General features: G+C 47.8%; 1 protein-coding gene across 1 annotated transcript; it reads left to right on the top strand.

The window, feature by feature from the left end:
• Positions 1 to 4,280: 4,280 nt before the first annotated feature.
• On the top strand, positions 4,281 to 18,763 carry LOC128373334 (ATP-binding cassette sub-family C member 12-like). Its single transcript, XM_053333664.1, has 27 exons — positions 4,281 to 4,345; positions 4,423 to 4,536; positions 5,565 to 5,712; positions 6,049 to 6,309; positions 7,074 to 7,221; positions 7,886 to 8,034; positions 9,089 to 9,196; positions 9,276 to 9,482; positions 9,627 to 9,698; positions 10,312 to 10,436; positions 10,521 to 10,593; positions 11,321 to 11,524; positions 11,690 to 11,815; positions 11,925 to 12,270; positions 12,347 to 12,412; positions 13,024 to 13,127; positions 14,050 to 14,232; positions 14,308 to 14,534; positions 14,692 to 14,829; positions 15,549 to 15,738; positions 16,019 to 16,108; positions 16,189 to 16,378; positions 17,006 to 17,165; positions 17,763 to 17,841; positions 17,920 to 18,033; positions 18,163 to 18,327; positions 18,649 to 18,763. Exons 1-27 carry the CDS (start codon positions 4,281 to 4,283, stop codon positions 18,730 to 18,732), a joined length of 3,936 nt encoding a protein of 1,311 aa, XP_053189639.1. The 3' UTR covers positions 18,733 to 18,763.
• The last annotated feature ends 2,452 nt before the right edge of the window (positions 18,764 to 21,215 follow it).

Here is a 21,215-nt window from a genome sequence, read left to right as displayed (position 1 = left end):
CCCTAACCCCTAATCCTTTAGGACCCTAACCCCTAATCCTTTAGGACCCTAACCCCTAACCCTTTAGGACCCTAACCCCTAATCCTTTAGGACCCTAACCCCTAATCCTTTAGGACCCTAACCCCCTAATCCTTTAGAGTCAGCACACATCACTCTGTCTATTCTTTATTTAGTGGGTTTGTGCTTCTGTCATTTTAGTCAGTACAGTCCCAACTCATGCTTGTTTGCTGTCAGTGTCCTCATGTTGATGTTCATGTTTGTTAAGTTGCTTTATTTTATTTTATTACTGTTCTAGTGTTCAGAATGGGCAACGCTGCACTCACCATCCACCACCCAACCAGTCTGGACCATGGAGTACCATACCTAGAATCTGGCAAAATCGTGGAGCAAACAACCAGCATGATCCGCCTGGAGAAGAGAGAAAGTGCTGCTGTGGGCTGCGGTGGGCGGGTTACCTTCAAGAAGAATGTGTTGGAGAGCCAGTATACCTACAGGATCACTAAACAGGTCTCCTCAAGCTTTGGAGTTGGTCGAGAAGTTACCGTTACAGCTGGTACTGAGCCTGAGGCGAGCGCTAAAGTCGCTGTGATGATCGGCATCTCAGAGACTGAAGTAAAAGAGTGTGTAGTTCTTATCAAGACTTCTATCACTGATGAAAACGACTACTCCGAGCTGTACTGCTACGTCGACTGGGCAGGGGACAATGGAAGACACCACTGGACCAAGAATGATCTGGACCTCAAGGCTTCTCACAGATGGGCTGAAAACTCTCACATGATCATCGACGTCGAGTTCTAAAAGCAGTCACCTCACCTTCCTTCTCATCGGGACTCCTTCTCACCGTCATGCTCATAAATTGGACTAATTAGCTGAATTTATTTCTATTAATCCCACATGATGAAGATATCGTGATAACTGCTCAGATAAAATCAGATTCAACAGTTTTAACAGATGCTGCAGTTCTGCTTCCACAAATATGTAAATGATCTACTGACCTTAAAGTCTGTGTAAAGTTAGAATAAATATATAAATATGTGTTCTGAGTTTGACATACCACAGAAAAGTGTGTTGTTAACCACCCTGCCAAATTTCAATTATTCAAAAAAATCACCAAATATATGAAATTAGGCTTCAAAGTTGTGTAAAAATCAGCCTCTTTCTCTGCTCCCAAACGCTGTGGGCGTGGCCTCCGAGTCCGCTGAAGCCCCGCCCCCTACCAAGTGTCACCTGTCAGCTGCTAGCTCGGCAAAAGTAAATCAATGAACTGACTTTAAACCAATGAGAAGAGATCATCACGACCTGGTGATGATGATGATGATGATGATGATGGTGGTGATGGTGATGATGATGATGATGATGATGATGATGATGATGATGATGAAGGGGAACTGGGGACCCACATATAAATATGTCCTCTGGATATTATAATAAATGTGTGAAAGACAATCTGCTGTGTGTGAATTCATCTTAAATATCCATCTGTGATGTTTAAAGAGCTGCTGGCCGACTGATGCAACTACAAACTGTCACTTCTACTAATGAAATGCAGTAATGGAGCTTTTCCAGTCTGCAGTTTTAGCTCTACTCTGTTTCTCTGCTCCTCCATCAGGGATAGTACCTGGTACCTGCTGCTCCATCAGGGATAGTACCTGCTGCTCCATCAGGGGTAGTACCTGGTACCTGCTCCTCCATCAGGGATAGTACCTGGTACCTGCTGCTCCATCAGGGATAGTACCTGGTACCTGCTCCTCCATCAGGGATAGTACCTGCTGCTCCATCAGGGATAGTACCTGGTACCTGGTACTGTTTCAGTATCTGCTCTGCCAAGGCACCGAGCGAGCCGAGCCGATACTAAATGTGACGTCATCAGATACCGAGACGACAATGAGACTGTATATAAAGTAGTGTAAACTAGCTAACTGTATATAAAGTAGTATAAACTAGCTAACTGTATATAAAGTAGTATAAACTAGCTAACTGTATATAAAGTAGAGTAAACTAGCTAACTGTATATAAAGTAGTATAAACTAGCTAACTGTATATAAAGTAGTATAAACTAGCTAACTGTATATAAAGTAGTATAAACTAGCTAACTGTATATAAAGTAGTATAAACTAGCTAACTGTATATAAAGTAGAGTAAACTAGCTAACTGTATATAAAGTAGTATAAACTAGCTAACTGTATATAAAGTAGTATAAACTAGCTAACTGTATATAAAGTAGTAAACTAGCTAACTGTATATAAAGTAGAGTAAACTAGCTAACTGTATATAAAGTAGTGTAAACTAGCTAACTGTATATAAAGTAGTAAACTAGCTAACTGTATATAAAGTAGTATGAACTAGCTAACTGTATATAAAGTAGTATAAACTAGCTAACTGTATATAAAGTAGTATAAACTAGCTAACTGTATATAAAGTAGTATAAACTAGCTAACTGTATATAAAGTAGTAAACTAGCTAACCGTATATAAAGTAGTGTAAACTAGCTAACTGTATATAAAGTAGTATAAACTAGCTAACTGTATATAAAGTAGTATAAACTAGCTAACTGTATATAAAGTAGTATAAACTAGCTAACCGTATATAAAGTAGAGTAAACTAGCTAACTGTATATAAAGTAGTATAAACTAGCTAACTGTATATAAAGTAGTAAACTAGCTAACTGTATATAAAGTAGAGTAAACTAGCTAACTGTATATAAAGTAGTGTAAACTAGCTAACTGTATATAAAGTAGTAAACTAGCTAACTGTATATAAAGTAGTATGAACTAGCTAACTGTATATAAAGTAGTATAAACTAGCTAACTGTATATAAAGTAGTATAAACTAGCTAACTGTATATAAAGTAGTATAAACTAGCTAACTGTATATAAAGTAGTAAACTAGCTAACTGTACATAAAGTAGTAAACTAGCTAACTGTATATAAAGTAGTGTAAACTAGCTAACTGTATATAAAGTAGTTTAAACTAGCTAACCGTATATAAAGTAGTATAAACTAGCTAACTGTATATAAAGTAGTATAAACTAGCTAACTGTATATAAAGTAGTATAAACTAACAAACTGTATATAAAGTAGTATAAACTAGCTAACTGTATATAAAGTAGTGTAAACTAGCTAACTGTATATAAAGTAGTATAAACTAGCTAACTGTATATAAAGTAGTAAACTAGCTAACTGTATATAAAGTAGTGTAAACTAGCTAACTGTATATAAAGTAGTATAAACTAGCTAACTGTATATAAAGTAGTAAACTAGCTAACTGTATATAAAGTAGTGTAAACTAGCTAACTGTATATAAAGTAGTGTAAACTAGCTAATTGTATATAAAGTAGTATAAACTAGCTAACTGTATATAAAGTAGTATAAACTAGCTAACTGTATATAAAGTAGTGTAAACTAGCTAACTGTATATAAAGTAGTGTAAACTAGCTAACTGTATATAAAGTAGTGTAAACTAGCTAACTGTATATAAAGTAGTAAACTAGCTAACTGTATATAAAGTAGTAAACTAGCTAACTGTATATAAAGTAGTGTAAACTAGCTAACTGTATATAAAGTAGTAAACTAGCTAACTGTATATAAAGTAGTAAACTAGCTAACTGTATATAAAGTAGTATAAACTAGCTAACTGTATATAAAGTAGTATAAACTAGCTAACTGTATATAAAGTAGTATAAACTAGCTAACTGTATATAAAGTAGTATAAACTAGCTACATCACTATAATACTGCAGTACTGTGTGTAGTACTGTGTGTAGTACTGTGTGTAGTAGTGTGTGTAGTGTCTGTTTGGAGAGTAAACAGTGTGTGTTTACTCTCATGATGACTGTTGGAGGCCTCGGGACATGAAGGGTTAACTCTTCTAAATGTTATGACTGTGTGTGTGTGTGTGTGTGTGTGTGTGTGTGTGTGTGTGTGTGTGTGTGTGTAATCTCTGACCCTGCAGGCGTTTGGAGGCGGGAACTAACAGGTTCCTCCCTCTCTCAGTCTGCAGGAGACTCTCTAACCCTAACCCTCATCACTCAGACCCGAACCCTCACAGCTGAAGGTCTGGACCTGAACCCTCACAGCTGAAGGTCTGGACCCTCAGAGCTGAAGGTCTGGACCCGAACCCTCACAGCTGAAGGTCTGGACCCTCAGAGCTGAAGGTCTGGACCTGAACCCTCAGAGCTGAAGGTCTGGACCTGAACCCTCACCGCTGAAGGTCTGGACCTGAACCCTCACAGCTGAAGGACTGGACCCGAACCCTCACAGCTGAAGGACTGGACCCGACAGGATGGATGGTAACAGAGCCCCTCCCCCCTACTCCTCCAGCCAATCGGAGACAGCCGCAGGGTCCAGGTGAGTCATCATCATCAGCTGACTGTGAACACATGTCCCATGATGCAGTGGGGCTGAACCCTGTGCTTCCTGTTCAGCCCTCTGGACCGAGGTCACTTCCTGTCCTTCGTGTCCTGGATGACCAGGAAGCAGCTGGACGTCAGCGCTCTGAGCCGGGATCCTCTGGACGGCGCCGACGGCAACGCAGACAGGTGAGACATCCCATAATAACACTCATTAACATCTACAGGTGAGACATCCCATAATAACATCACTCATTAACATCTACAGGTGAGACATCCCATAACCTCACTCATTAATATCTACAGGTGAGACATCCCATAATAACTCATTACTGTCTACAGGTAAAATAGTAGTAATAAAGAACCTAACCCACCCGGTCCTGGATCCTCGGAGATCCATCAGTTGGGAACCCTAAACCAGAGCCACAGCCGCTCTCACCCAGAGCTACGGCCGCTCTCACCCGAGGCTACGGCCGCTCTCACCCAGAGCTACGGCCGCTCTCACCCAGAGCTACGGCCGCTCTCACCCGAGGCTACGGCCGCTCTCACCCGGAGCTACGACAGCTCTCACCCAGAGCTACGGCAGCTCTCACCCAGAGCTACGGCCGCTCTCACCCGAGGCTACGGCCGCTCTCACCCAGAGCTACGGCCGCTCTCACCCACCCAGAGCTACGGCCGCTCTCACCCACCCAGTGCTACGGCTGCTCTCACCCAGAGCTACGGCCGCTCTCACCCAGAGCTACGGCCGCTCTCACCCAGAGCTACGGCTGCTCTCACCCACCCAGAGCTACGGCTGCTCTCACCCTCTCACCCGGAGCTACGGCCGCTCTCACCCTCTCACCCGGAGCTACGGCAGCTCTCACCCGGAGCTACGGCAGCTCTCACCCGGAGCTACGGCAGCTCTCACCCGGAGCTACGGCAGCTCTCAGCCAGAGCTACGGCAGCTCTCACCCGGAGCTACGGCAGCTCTCACCCGGAGCTACGGCAGCTCTCAGCCAGAGCTACGGCCGCTCTGTTCTCTCTCCTGTGACGATAGTTAGCTGCTTGGTCTTAAAATATTCTTTGAAAACAGAAATTGCATTTTGGCATTTTGAACCCACACTCTGCTGCCATCAGGTCGGATAGCAGCTCAAACTCATATGCCTGTAGAATGCCTATGTGTGTTCATGTTCATGTGTTAATGTTCATGTGTTCATGTTCATGTGTTCATGTGTCAGGCTGCAGAGGCTGTGGGAGGAGGAGGTGCGTGACGTCGGTCTACAGGAAGCGTCTCTGAGTCGAGTGCTGCTTCGCTTCCAGAGATCCAGACTGCTGCTGCTGGTCCTCCTCACGGTCCTCTACACGGCGGCGCTGTTCCTCGGCTCCGTGAGTCACTTCATGTGTTCATAACCGCTCTGTTCACGTGTTCATAACCGCTCTGTTCATGTGTTCATAACCGCTCTGTTCATGTGTTCATAACCGCTCTGTTCATGTGTTCATAACCGCTCCGTTCCTGTGTTCATAACCGCTCTGTTCACGTGTTCATAACCGCTCTGTTCATGTGCTCATAACCGCTCCGTTCATAACCGCTCTGTTCATGTGTTCATAACCGCTCTGTTCATGTGTTCATAACCGCTCTGTTCATGTGTTCATAACCGCTCAGTTCATGTGTTCATAACCGCTCAGTTCATGTGTTCATGTGTAACGTGTGTGTGTCTGCAGGGAGTCCTGATGCATGAGTTCACCAGCTTCATCGCGCAGCCGGAGTCTTCGATGGGGGGCCGCGTGGCTCCGGCTCCGGGTCTGGGGGGCGTGGCTCTGGTTCTGGGTCTGGTCTCGGTGGAGCTGTTCAGGGTGGGCTGTGTCGCAGTGAGCTGGGCCGTGAACCTGAGGACCGGCGTCAGGCTGCAGGCTGCCGTCTGCAGGCTCGGCTTCACCAGGACCCTCGCTCTGAGGACACACAGCCGAGTCTCTGCAGGACAGGTGACTTTTATTCTGAAGGAAACAGGAAGTAGTCCTCATGTTTTACTCTGTGTGTGTGTGTGTCTGTGTGTGTGTGTGTGTCTCTGTGTGTGTGTGTGTGTGTGTGTGTGTGTCTGTGTGTGTATATCTGTGTGTGTGTGTGTGTATATCTCTGTGTGTGTGTGTGTATCTGTGTGTGTGTGTGTGTGTATCTCTGTGTGTGTGTGTGTGTGTGTATCTGTGTGTATCTGTGTGTGTGTGTGTGTGTTAGATGGTGAGGATCTGGACCTCTGACAGTTACCGGCTCTGTGTGTGTGTGTGTGTGTGTGTGTGTGTGTGTGTATCCGTGTGTGTGTGTGTGTGTGTGTGTGTGTGTGTGTGTGTGTATCTGTGTGTGTGTGTGTGTGTGTGTGTGTGTGTGTGTTAGATGGTGAGGATCTGGACCTCTGACAGTTACCGGCTCTTTGAAGCCGTCCTCGTGGCTCCGGTCGTTGTTTCCTTCCCGCTGCTGCTCATCACCTGCTCCGTCTACTGCTGCTACCTCCTCCACTACACCGCCCTGATCGGCTTCCTCCTCTTCCTCCTCTTCATCCTGCTGCAGGTGTGTGTGTGTGTGTGTGTGTGTGAACATGTGACACGCTGTAAGACCAGACTGAAACTTTCTCATCACAAATCCTGTCAGTTAATAATGTGAAGGAGATATTCAGTGTGTGTGTGTGTGTGTGTGTGTGTGTGTCTCTGTGTGTGTGTGTGTGTGTGTGTGTGTGTGTGTGTGTGTGTGTCAGTGTGTGTGTGCCAGGCTCTTCAGCTCCTACCAGCAGAGAGTCGGGTCCATCACAGACCGTCGAGTCCGAACTATAAACGAGGTCGTCGGCTTCATCAAACTCATCAAGATGAACGTGTGGGAGGATCCGTTTGAGCAGAGGATCACAGGTACAGGAAGTCCAGGTCCAGGTACAGGAAGTGGTTCATCAGAGTCCAGGTCCAGGTACAGGAAGTGGAGAGGGGAGAGAGGAAGGAGAGGAGAGAGAGGAAGGAGAGGAAGGAGAGGAGAGAGGAAGGAGAGGAGAGAGAGGAAGGAGAGAGAGGAAGGAGAGGAGAGAGAGGAAGGAGAGGAAGGAGAGGAGAGAGAGGAAGGAGCGGAGAGAGGAGAGGAGAGAGGAAGGAGAGGAGAGAGAGGAAGGAGAGGAGAGAGAGAGGAAGGAGAGGAGAGAGAGGAAGGAGAGGAGAGAGAGGAAGGAGAGGAGAGAGGAAGGAGAGGAGAGAGAGGAAGGAGCGGAGAGAGGAAGGAGAGGAGAGAGAGGAAGGAGAGGAGAGAGGATATAGATGGATGGATAGAGAGAGAGAGAGGGAGGAGGAGAGAGGATAGATGGATGGATAGAGAGAGAGGGAGGAGGAGAGAGGAGCCCAGTGCATCATGGGAGTCCCCCGGCAGTCTAAGCCTATAGCAGCATAAACTAGGTGAAGCAGGAATGGTGATGATGGTGATGATGATGGTGATGATGGTGATGATGATGATGATGATGATGATGATGGTGATGATGGTGATGATGATGGTGATGATGATGATGATGATGATGATGTGCTTGTTTGTCAGACATCAGGAACACAGAGAGGAGGATGTTGGAGAAAGCTGCTCTAATCCAGAACTTCAGTGTGACCATCAGTCCTCTGGTCCCCATCATCGCTGCCACCTGCACCTTCATCCTGCACACGGGGCTCAGGCTGCCGCTCAGCATCGACAGGGTGAGCACACATCACACCGCTCAGCATCGACAGGGTGAGCACACATCACACCGCTCAGCATCGACAGGGTGAGCACACATCACACCGCTCAGCATCGACAGGGTGAGCACACATCACATCACACCGCTCAGCATCGACAGGGTGAGCTAACTAACATCACACCGCTCAGCATCGACAGGGTGAGCACACATCACACCGCTCAGCATCGACAGGGTGAGCACACATCACACCGCTCAGCATCGACAGGGTGAGCTAACTAACATCACACCGCTCAGCATCGACAGGGTGAGCAAACATCACACCGCTCAGCATCGACAGGGTGAGCACACATCACACCGCTCAGCATCGACAGGGTGAGCAAACATCACATCACACCGCTCAGCATCGACAGGGTGAGCACACATCACACCGCTCAGCATCGACAGGGTGAGCTAGCTAACATCACACCGCTCAGCATCGACAGGGTGAGCACACATCACACCGCTCAGCATCGACAGGGTGAGCACACATCACACCGCTCAGCATCGACAGGGTGAGCACACATCACACCGCTCAGCATCGACAGGGTGAGCTAACTAACATCACACCGCTCAGCATCGACAGGGTGAGCACACATCACATCACACCGCTCAGCATCGACAGGGTGAGCACACATCACACCGCTCAGCATCGACAGGGTGAGCACACATCACACCGCTCAGCATCGACAGGGTGAGCAAACATCACACCGCTCAGCATCGACAGGGTGAGCTAACATCACACCGCTCAGCATCGACAGGGTGAGCTAGCTAACATCACACCGCTCAGCATCGACAGGGTGAGCACACATCACACCGCTCAGCATCGACAGGGTGAGCACACATCACACCTGAACACACGAGCATCAGTAATACCTGCAGGTTCTGATTCAGGCTCAGGATCAGCTGACATCCACATTACGACTCTACAACCAACCATGTAACCATGGTAACCCCAGACCGTCACTGTTTCAGCTCAGTAAAGTTAATCTGGCTGCAGAAGTGTTAAAGTTTCAGCTTCTCTGTTTCTTCTTCAGGCGATTCCTGTCGTCACCATCTTCAACAGCATGCGCTTCATCTTGTTCATGACGCCCACCGCCGTTAAGTGTCTGGCTGAAGCTGCCGTGTCCGTGCGGCGCCTGAAGGTAACTGATCCCATCGGGGGGGGGGGGGGGGTGATTGGTCTGTTCAGTGTGACATCACTCAGGTGTGTGTGTGCTGCAGAATCTGCTCCTCATACAGAATCCAGAGTCTTACGTCGTCCACATGACAGAAAGCAGCTCGGCAGCCGTCGTCATGGACAACGCCACCCTGTCCTGGACCAGACCGCTCCGCCCCCCCCACCCAGAGGACAGGGGCGACCTGGAGTCCAAACAGGGACACCCTGAGGCCCCGCCCACCCTGAGGAACATCTCCTTCACCCTGCCAAAGGTCAGACACCCGATACCTGCTGATACCTGCAGGTTGTGAGGAAGGTCTCTTTCAGTATTTGACAGTGAATCTCATGGAGAGTGTGTGTGTGTGTGTGTGTGTGTGTGTGTGTGTGTGTGTGTGTGTGTGTGTGTGTGTGTGCAGGGCCGGCTGTTGGGTGTGTGTGGTAATGTTGGCAGTGGGAAGACGTCGCTGATCTGCAGTCTGCTGGAACAGGTGAGAGTCTGTCCTCACCTGATGAAGACTCTGTCGTCTTTCTGTCCTCACCTGATAAAGACTCTGTCGTCTTTCTGTCCTCACCTGATAAAGACTCTGTCGTCTTTCTGTCCTCACCTGATAAAGACTCTGCCGTCTTTCTGTCCTCACCTGATAAAGACTCTGTCGTCTTTCTGTCCTCACCTGATAAAGACTCTGTCATCTGTCCTCACCTGATAAAGACTCTGTCGTCTTTCTGTCCTCACCTGATAAAGACTCTGTCGTCTGTCCTCTCCTGATAAAGACTCTGCCGTCTGTCCTCACCTGATAAAGACTCTGTCGTCTGTCCTCACCTGATAAAGACTCTGTCATCTGTCCTCACCTGATAAAGACTCTGCCGTCTGTCCTCACCTGATAAAGACTCTGCCGTCTGTCCTCACCTGATAAAGACTCTGCCGTCTTTCTGTCCTCACCTGATAAAGACTCTGTCGTCCTTCTGTCCTCACCTGATAAAGACTCTGTCGTCCTTCTGTCCTCACCTGATAAAGACTCTGTTGTCTTTCTGTCCTCACCTGATAAAGACTCTGTCATCTGTCCTCACCTGATAAAGACTCTGTCGTCCTTCTGTCCTCAGATGTTCCTGCTGCAGGGCTCCGTCTCCGTCCACGGATCCATCGCTTACGTCTCCCAGCAGCCCTGGATCTTCTACGGGACGATCCAAGACAACATCCTGATGGGGGAACGTTTGGACCGTCCCAGGTAGACTGACACATGACCTCTGACCCCCCCCCCATGCTGAAGGTGTCCGTTTGTTTCCATAGTGACAGAGAGATGTCTCCGCAGGTACAACAGAGTCCTCAGCTGCTGCAGCCTGAAGAAAGACCTGGATGTCCTGCTGTATGGAGACCAGACCATGGTGAGACATCTGAGTCTGTGGACATCTGAGTCTGTGTGTGTGGACATCTGAGTCTGTGGACATCTGAGTCTCTGTGGACATCTGAGTCTGTGTGTGGACATCTGAGTCTGTGTGGACATCTGAGTCTGTGGACATCTGAGTCTGTGTGGACATCTGAATCTGTGTGTGGACATCTGAGTCTGTGGACATCTGAGTCTATGTGGACATCTGAGTCTGTGTGGACATCTGAGTCTATGTGGACATCTGAGTCTGTGTGTGGAAATCTGAGTCTATGTGGACATCTGAGTCTGTGTGTGGACATCTGAGTCTGTGTGGACATCTGAGTCTCTGTGGACATCTGAGTCTGTGGACATCTGAGTCTGTGGACATCTGAGTTTGTGTGTGGACATCTGAGTCTGTGTGTGGACATCTATGTGTGGACATCTGAGTCTCTGTGGACATCTGAGTCTGTGTGTGGACATCTGAGTCTGTGTGTGGACATCTGAGTCTCTGTGGACATCTGAGTCTGTGTGGACATCTGAATCTGAGTCTGTGGACATCTGAGTCTGTGTGGACATCTGAATCTGTGTGTGGACATCTGAGTCTGTGTGGACATCTGAGTCTGTGTGGACATCTGAGTCTGTGTGGACATCTGAGTCTGTGTGTGGACATCTGAGTCTGTGGACATCTGAGTCTGTGTGGACATCTGAGTCTGTGTGTGGACATCTGAGTCTGTGTGTGTTTGCAGGTGGGGGATCAGGGCCTGAACCTGTCGGGGGGGCAGCAGCAGAGGATCAGTCTGGCTCGGGCCGTTTACTCCAACAGGGACGTTTACCTGCTGGACGAGCCGCTGTCCTCTGTGGACGCACACGAAGCCAAACAGCTGTTTGAGGACTGCATCAGGACGGAGCTGCGGGGGAAGTCTGTCGTCATGGTGACGCACCAGCTGCAGGTGAGTCGCTGCGGGGGAAGTCTGTCGTCATGGTGACGCCCCACCTGCTTGTGAGTCTCTGCACTTCCTCTGACGGCCACTAGATGCTGCTGACTCACATTAACATGTTAACAAACCCTGACCATCACAGTGATGACGGCCTCTGTATGTTCTCTGTATCGTCAGTACATGAAGTTCTGTGATGAGGTTCTGGTTCTGAAGGACGGGGCGGTTCTGGAGTCAGGGAGCCATGTGGATCTGCTGCAGGCGGAGCGACTCTACGCTGAGCTGATCCACAAACAGCTGAACTCAGTGAGAGCAGCGGGTCCTTAGTGGAGAACATTTACATGATAAACAGATCTGTAGATATAACTGAACTCTGTTTCCTGTTTCCTGTTTACAGTCTGAGAAAGAAGAGAAGAAGAAGCAGCAGGAGGAGCTGAACCCAGGTATGAAAGAAGAGAAGAAGAAGAAGCAGGAGGAGCTGAACCCAGGTATGAAAGAAGAGAAGAAGAAGAAGCAGGAGGAGCTGAACCCAGGTATGAAAGAAGAGAAGAAGAAGAAGAAGCAGGAGGAGCTGAACCCAGGTATGAAAGAAAAGAAGAAGAAGCAGCAGGAGGAGCCGAACCCAGGTATGAAAGAAAAGAAGAAGAAGCAGCAGGAGGAGCCGAACCCAGGTATGACAGAAGAGAAGAAGAAGCAGCAGGAGGAGCTGAACCCAGGTATGAAAGAAGAGAAGAAGAAGAAGCAAGAGGAGCTGAACCCAGGTATGAAACTCTTTCCACTGTGAGAAGAAGAAACGTTGTGTTTGAAGTAACAATAATCTAACAATTGTCTTCACAGCGTTTGACGTGTTGGACGAGAACTCAGAACCTTCAGAACCTTCAGAACCTTCACCTGCCTGCAAACGTGAGTCTGAAACACTATCAGTCAGTCAGGTGTTAAGGGAGCACAGAGTCAGGTGTTAAGGTAGCACAGGAGCAGTCAGGTGTTAAGGTAGCACAGGTGTTAAGGTGGAGTCAGGTGTTAAGGTAGCACAGGTGTTAAGGTGGAGTCAGGTGTTAAGGTAGCACAGGTGCAGTCAGGTGTTAAGGTAGCACATCTGTCACATACTGTGTATGTGTGTGTGTGTGTGTCTGTCTGTCTGTCTGTCTGTCTGTCTGTCTGTCTGTCTGTCTGTCTGTGTGTGTGTGTGTGTGTGTGTGTGTGTGTGTCTGTGTGTGTCTGTGTGTGTGTGTGTGTGTATGTGTGTGTGTGTGTCAGCAGTTATTACTGGATGTGGATCAATAATCAGCAGTTTGTTCTGTGAAGCTGACGATCAGCTGATCCATCAGGTGACCAACAGGGACGGTTCGTCCACATGGAGAACGTTTCAGCGGTACTGTCAGGCAGCCGGAGGTCAGCACACACACACAGACACACACACACACACACACACACACACACACACACACACACAGACAGTAATACACACACACACACACACAGTTTAATAGAACAATCTTATTTCCTTCCTGCAGGTTACGGTTTGAGCTTCTTCGTCTTCCTCATCTTCGCTGTGATGATCACTAACAGAGCTGTGAGCTACTGGTGGATCGGCTACTGGCTGCAGCAGGAACACGGGGTTAGATACACACTGCTACACAACTACACACTTCTACACACATTAACACACACTAACACACTAACACACACAACTACACACTGCTACTGGTGGATCGGCTACTGGCTGCAGCAGGAACACGGGGTTAGATACACACTGCTACACAACTACACACTTCTACACACATTAACACACACTAACACACTAACACACACAACTACACACTGCTACTGGTGGATCGGCTACTGGCTGCAGCAGGAACACGGGGTTAGATACACACTGCTACACAACTACACACTTCTACACACATTAACACACACTAACACACTAACACACACAACTACACACTGCTACTGGTGGATCGGCTACTGGCTGCAGCAGGAACACGGGGTTAGATACACACTGCTACACAACTACACACTACTACACACTACTACACACACTGCTACACAACTACACACTACTACACACACTAACACACTACTACACACACTACTACACACTGCTACTGGTGGATCGGCTACTGGCTGCAGCAGGAACACGGGGTCAGACACACACTACTACACAACTACACACTACTACACACACTAACACACTGCTACACACACTAACACACACTACTACACAACTACACACTACTACACACTGCTACACACTGCTACTGGCTGCAGCAGGAACACGGGGTCAGACACACACTGCTACACAACTACACACTACTACACACACTAACACACACTGCTATACACTGCTACACACACTAACACACACTACTACACTCAGGTGTTAAGGTAGCACAGGTGCACTCAGGTGTTAAGGTAGCACAGGAGCAGTCAGGTGTTAAGGTAGCACAGGAGCAGTCAGGTGTTAAGGTAGCACAGGAGCAGTCAGGTGTTAAGGTAGCACAGGAGCAGTCAGGTGTAACTTCCTGGTTGTTGCTGTCCAGGCAGGTAACGTGTCGGCGTCAGAGGAAGGGAACATCTCTGTGAACCCAGACCTTCCCTTCTACCAGCTGATGTTTGTTCTGCTGATCGTCCTGCTGCTCATCGTCTGCATGGTGAAATGTTTCTGCTTTGTCAAAGTGACGTTCCGCGCCTCGTCCTCGCTGCACCACCGCCTGCTGAAGAAGGTACGACGGCTCCATGAGTTATGTTGTGTGATGTAGAAAAGCTCCGAGTGAGCAAAGGCTTGATGTTCCCCTCAGATCTTGGGGAGTCCGATGAGTTTCTTCGACACAACGCCGACCGGCAGCATCCTCAGCTGTTTCTCCAGATATCAGGACGAGATGGACTCTTTGGTTCCTCACAACCTGAACATCCTGCTCACCTTCTGTCTGATGGCTGTCTGCATCTGCGTCATGAACTCCATTATCTTCCCCATCATGCTGCTGCCGGTGTGTGTTCTCATCACACTCTTGGTTCTCGTCCTCCGGTGAGTCGACAGGAAGCTCACAGTTACAGGCCGGATGGGTTAGCATGGATCGATCCAGCGGTACCGGTCACCACTGCTGTTGTTGCTGTCGTGATTGTTGTGGTTCTTGTCTCTTTAGTTCCTGTTCACAGTGACTGTACTTCCTGTTTCTCTGCAGGATGTTTCTGGGGAACATCTGTGAGTTAAAGAAGCTGGAGAACACGAGTCGGTCTGCCTGCGTTTCTCTCTGCAGCTCCATCGCTCAGGGCCTCAGCTCCATCCAGGCCTTCAACAAGACTGACGAGTACACCGAGCTGTGAGACTCTAACAGCGCTTCATACCACAACATTATAATTACCATCATACGCAACCGTTCAGGCTCAACAGGCTCCTTCCTCTCATAGAACATACATCAGCACTCCCAGCTCATAGAACCTTATGAACCTACTAGAACACTGCGCTCCCAGCTCATAGAACCTTATGAACCTACTAGAACACTGTGCTCCCAGCTCATAGAACCTTATGAACCTACTAGAACACTGTGCTCCCAGCTCATAGAACCTTATGAACCTACTAGAACACTGCGCTCCCAGCTCATAGAACCTTATGAACCTACTAGAACACTGCGCTCCCTGCTCATAGAACCTTATGAACCTACTAGAACACTGTGCTCCCAGCTCATAGAACCTTATGAACCTACTAGAACACTGCGCTCCCAGCTCATAGAACCTTATGAACCTACTAGAACACTAGACCTACTGTTGGTTCTCCTAAAGAACCTTGCTGCAGGGACCCCCACAGTCCTGCCAGGCGCCTACATATTAAATATTAGTCATGTTTCTATCATTATTGTCGCTCTCTTTTTCCCACCTCTCGGTTCTGTTTGAGGGTTCTTCACGGTCTGTGTTCTGTCTGACCTGCTCTATGTGGAACGTTCCCTGAGATAACTTCTGTTGTTTGTGTATTTTTGTCATGCTTCCTGTGTAGTTGCTGCTTGTCATGTGTGAAGAGACTCTGAGTCTGTTTGTGTTGCAGATTTAAGAGCCTGTCTGACGTCAGCGCTAACCACTTCTTACTGTTTAACTACGGGATGCGGTGGCTGTGTTTCCTGGTGGACGCTCTCTGTACCATCATGACGCTGCCGGTCTCTCTGCTGGTCGTCTTCAGCTCGAATGAATTCTGCAGCCCCCCTATGAAAGCTCTCGCCCTGGTCTTCATCATTCAGGTCTGTCTCTGACTGTTAGCGCGCTCAGACTATCAGTGTCAGCTCAGCTTCTGACTGTTCCCAGAAACTCCAGTTCTGCCTGTTATTTCCCTCCAGTCTCTGCTTTAGTGTTTTATGAGACAGATTCATAAAGCTAGAGACAAGTTTTCACTCAAGATGAGGATCAAAGTTGTTACAGTTCATCCTGAATCATCATGAATGTGTGAACCACAACGTCACAGTCAGAGGGTCACTGAAGTCTTTAAACTGAATATTTATAATATTTCTGTATTTCTTCCAGCTGACCGGCAACTGTCAGTACATGATCCAGGCTCTGACGGAGGTGGTGGTGAGGCTTTTCTCTGTGGAGCGGCTGCTGGACTACATCACGGTCAGACTGAGATGAAAGCGGCTTCCTGCTGGTCTGGTCTCTGGTCTCTGCAGTCTCAGTCAGTGTTTGTTCTGTTACAGGGCTGCAAGTCTGAGTCCTCGGAGCAGCTGCAGGTGGATCAGGTCCCGGAGAACTGGCCCCAGCATGGCGCCGTCACCTTCCTGGACTATAAGATGAGGTACAGGAACAACTCGCCCATCGTCCTCAACGGCCTCCAGCTCCACATCAGAGGCGGAGAGAAGCTGGGCATCGTGGGAAGGACGGGCTCTGGTAAAAACATGCAGATTATAGAAGGAACCTGAACAGTGTCCATCCGTCCAGCATCCGTCTCGGGTCCAGGTCACAGCAGCAGTCCTGTCCAGCAGGAGGACGAGGTCTTTGTATACCCTGCAGACACCGTGACCTGGACCGGAGGAGCTCAGAGATGATGGAGGTTGGGTCAGGTAGCACAGGTGTTACCAGGTGTTAGGCCTTCCTGCAGGGTTGTGTGGAGCTTTGTTCTTGCTACTGCCGCTCTCTCTCCATTCACTCTCTAGCTCGCTCAACCGTCACTGCTCTCTCTCTTTTTTTCTCTCATCTTAAAATGAGAACAACGTCAACAAGTAAAAGTTACCTGATTGGACACTTCAGCTTCTTTCTGGACGGACAATTCATTTCAATTCATTTTATGTGCTCATCCAGTCTCTCCTCAATCAATGAATGGAGGACCGGTGTTTGTCCTGCATTGCTGGATTTGATGTGAATGCGGTCTTAAAGTTAACTGTAAAGACTTGTGCACACCTTCAGTTTATTGTAGACAGGCGTGTAGAAGTCCAGCACATTGTCAAAGAAACTGTATAAAAAATATAACATTTGGTCCTCAGACCTCCATCAGGTGAATCTGTTATGTGTGTTCAGGGAAGTCGTCTCTGGCTGCCGCTCTGTTTCGGCTGGTTGAACCGGCTGCAGGAACCATCCTGATAGACGGAGTGGACATCACGTCCATCAGCCTGTTCGACCTGCGCAGGAAGCTGTCCATCATCCCCCAGCATCCTGTGCTGTTCACCGGGACTGTCAGGTGACCTCAGCTGCTTCCTGCTTGTCCTCCACTTTAACCTGAGATTTTAAATATGGGGCTGATGGATCAAACTAAAGCGTTATGTTTAGCTCTTATGTCCCTGCGGAGTTGATGTATGATATAATTATAATGTTAGAAGTTACATGTTGGTCTCACAGATTAAATCTAACAGTTTTAGCTGCCACATTATTTATCTGAATATTTTTACAGAACATCAGCGCTGCCTCTGAGGCTCTATATATATATAGAGAGAGAGATGTGTCACATTCCAATAATGATTAAAACAGATCAATACATGAAGGCCGGCAGTGTGTCAGATGATGATGAACAGTCTCCAGTTCCTCACAATGAAAACAGTTTTCCATCCCGAAGCAGTAAAGGTTGCCGACATTCATCTCCATGGGAACAGCTGTTTCAGTCACCTCCGGTTTCTATGGGAACAGCTGTTTCAGTCACCACCGGTTTCCATGGGAACAGCTGTTTCAGTCACCACCTGTTTCCATGGGAACAGCTGTGTCAGACACCACCTGTTTCCATGGGAACAGCTGTGTGTAGTGTGTGTTACAGACTGGTGTGTCGGTGTTTGTGTGTCTGCAGAAACAATCTGGACCCGTTCAACAGCTACAGTGATGAGGAGATCTGGGCGGCGCTGGAGAAGACGTACATGAAGGAGACCGTACGTATTATCAGCACCGTGTGGATATCCTGATCACTGCTTCGGTGCAGATCGGTGATGTGCTGCTCTGTGTATCAGATCTGCCGTCTGGACAGGAAGCTGCAGGCTGAGCTCACGGAGGACGGAGGAAACTTCTCTGTAGGACAAAGACAGCTGATGTGTCTGAGCAGAGCGCTGCTACGAAACAGTAAGGTAGGTCTACAGCCTACAGTCTACAGCCTACAGTCTACAGCCTAGTCTACAGTCTATAGTCTACAGCCTACAGTCTACAGTCAGCATGTTTCAGTAACCCAGGCCTGTCTCTCTACTCTCTGCCATCAGATCGTCCTGCTGGACGAAGCGACAGCGTCTGTGGACGCAGAGACCGAAGCTCTGATCCAGACCAGCATCAGAGAGGCGTTCCAGCACTGCACCATCCTGACCATCACTCATCACACCAGCACCGTGCTGCAGGCAGACCGCATCCTGGTGCTGGACCACGGACAGGTAGCACACACACACACACACACACACAGAGACACACACAGAGACACACACACACACACAGAGACAGACACACACACACACACAGACACACACACACAGACAGAGAGACACACACACACACACACACAGAGACACAGAGACACACGCACACACACACACAGAGAGACAGAGACACACAGACACACACACACACACGCACACACGCACACGCACACACACACAGACAGAGACACACAGAGACACACACACAGAGACACACACACATATACACACACAGACACACACACACACACACACTGAACGCTGCCTCTCTGTCGGCAGGTTGTGGAGTTCGATCGTCCAGATGTGTTGAAACAACGACCTAACTCGCTGTTCAACTCTCTGCTGAGTACTGTGATGTCCTGAAGCCCTCGAACGCACCGCCACTGACTGCAGTTTATTTATTGTTTTTATTTATAAAAGATTAAAATAAAATCAGCTGTTTTTAAATGATGTAATGTCTTTATATTCTCTGCTGCCACTTCAACAGGATCAGATCAAGCTCAGGAAGAGCAGCTGATGATGCTGAGCTGATCTTTAGCTCATTAGATGTTCAGTTGGCTCCATCTAGTGGACAGATAGTAGAACTACATCATGTGTTATATATCTGACACTGACTGGGTTTCTGCTACAGGTTAGACTGGTTTTGACATGTTGACGTCATGTTGTTTAGATGTGGACTCTGAAGTTATGAGGTTAACTTGGGTACAAAATGAGAGACCCAAACCCTAACGGACCCGGAGAATTTGTTCCGAGATCCGAGTGGTTCCGACATTTTAAAAAAATAACGTGCCCCAACCCAAACAGATCTGAGGAAATTCGTTCCGAGATTCGAGTGGTTCTGAGATAATTTCTGCCCGACCCGTAAAAAGGATGAATGATTGTTGTAACTGAACCTTGTCTGGAATCATTTCATAGCTCTTCAAATCATGAATTTACCCTTTTCAAAAACAGATGTGCAACATTGAAGGAAACCCTGTTTATAAATAAATGAATGTGAGACTATAACTAGTAATAGACTACACTTCATCTGACCGTGATCTGACTGACCCGAGTCAGACCCGTACTCGGAGTCTCTCGGGTTTTCTCGGTTTTACAGATCCGGGACCCGAGGTTGTAAAATCCAATCTGACCCGGACCCTAGTTGACTACAGAAAAAATGGACCGGGACCCATGTGGGTCTCGGGTCGGGGCCGGGTAATTTCGGTCGGCCCGATCCGAGTTAACCTCTGCTCTGAAGTTATGAGGATGTGACAGCGTCTTCAGATCAAATGAACACAGACAGCAGGACTGACGAGGGAGAATGAGCAGCTTCTTCTCTCCTCATGTTTCTCTACACATGAAGGTGGAGTTACTGGATAAACATCCTCACAGCCAAGTTGATCAAAGCTTTTAAAATAATCAGGCAGGGCCAACATCCCAACATCCCCACCAACCCAACACCCTAACCCTAACCCCCACCAGGAGACTCCCAACTTTCACCCACCAGGACCCCATCCAGCCTTTCATTCTCTCCACTCAGTCAGGACTCCCCACTTCTGGATGAATGACCTTCTCAATGTTGGAATCCAACTCACACCACGCCAAAATCCCTTTTTTCTCCCCTCAACCTCCCTCTTCGTGCAACCCCTCCCATTCCACCATGCTGGAAAACACCATCACCCAAAAGTCACCGAGCCCCCCCACCTCCTTTGACTCAGATCATCTGTGAGTCTGACTGATATGTGCCGGGTCCAGGCTGCAATACTTATACCAATAATGTTCTCCCCCAGGAAGAGTCAGGGCCCTATGGAGTTCAGGTAGCTTTCTCAATCCCTGTGATGACGGGTAACAGAAGAATGGTTAAACTGGTGAGAAATAAAAAGGGTTCAATTAAATCTGCTAATTTATTAAGTATAGCATGTCAACCTCTAAATATACCAGTGTCTCCTGTTATCTCCACAAGGTTAGCTCTACTCAATATCAGATCACTAGCCAACAAATCACTGCTAGTTAATGACGTCATTACGACCTATGATCTAGACTCTTTACTTCTTAGTGAAACATGGCTGACTAGGAACACTAGGATGGTAAAGGCTTTAACATCATGGAGGAACACTAGGATGGTAAAGGCTTTAACATCATGGAGGAACACTATGATGGTAAAGGCTTTAACATCATGGAGGAACACTAGGATGGTAAAGGCTTTAACATCATGGAGGAACACTAGGATGGTAAAGGTTTTAACATCATGGAGGAACACTAGGATGGTAAAGGCTTTAGGAACACTAGGATGGTAAAGGCTTTAACATCATGGAGGAACACTAGGATGGTAAAGGCTTTAACATCATGGAGGATCACTAGGATGGTAAAGGCTTTTACATCATGGAGGATCACTAGGATGGTAAAGGCTTTAACATCATGGAGGAACACTAGGATGGTAAAGGCTTTAACATCATGGAGGATCACTAGGATGGTAAAGGCTTTAACATCATGGAGGATCACTAGGATGGTAAAGGCTTTAACATCATGGAGGAACACTAGGATGGTAAAGGCTTTAGGAACACTAGGATGGTAAAGGCTTTAACTTCTTCTGTCCTTCTTTCCTCCCTCCCTCCTTCCTTCTTTCCTCCCTCCCACCTTCCTTCCCTCCCTACTTTCCTTCCTTCCTTCCTTCCTCCTTTCCTTCCTTCTTTCTCCCTTCCTTCCTCCTCCCTCCTTTCCTTCCTTCTTCCTCCCTTCTTTCCTTCCTTCTTTCTTCTTCTTCCTAACTTCCTTCCTTGACCTGAGGACGACAGGAGGGTTAAAATAGAGAACGCTGGATGCTTCCATGTTAACCAACTACAGACCTCAAATCTTCCTTTTATAGC

The sequence above is a fragment of the Scomber japonicus genome, chromosome 1, assembly GCF_027409825.1.
Source record: "Scomber japonicus isolate fScoJap1 chromosome 1, fScoJap1.pri, whole genome shotgun sequence".
NCBI lineage: Eukaryota > Metazoa > Chordata > Actinopteri > Scombriformes > Scombridae > Scomber > Scomber japonicus.
Note: the sequence above shows the minus strand (reverse complement) of the source record. Positions and strands in the feature narration are given on the sequence as shown.

Coding starts and splice junctions, on each gene's coding strand:
- LOC128373334 (XM_053333664.1), top strand. CDS start 4,281: ATGGATGGTAACAGAGCCCCTCCCCCCTACTCCTCCAGCCAATCGGAG. Junction 4,346..4,422: donor GAGACAGCCGCAGGGTCCAG/GTGAGTCATCAT, acceptor CTTCCTGTTCAG/CCCTCTGGACCGAGGTCACT. Junction 7,222..7,885: donor GTTTGAGCAGAGGATCACAG/GTACAGGAAGTC, acceptor CTTGTTTGTCAG/ACATCAGGAACACAGAGAGG.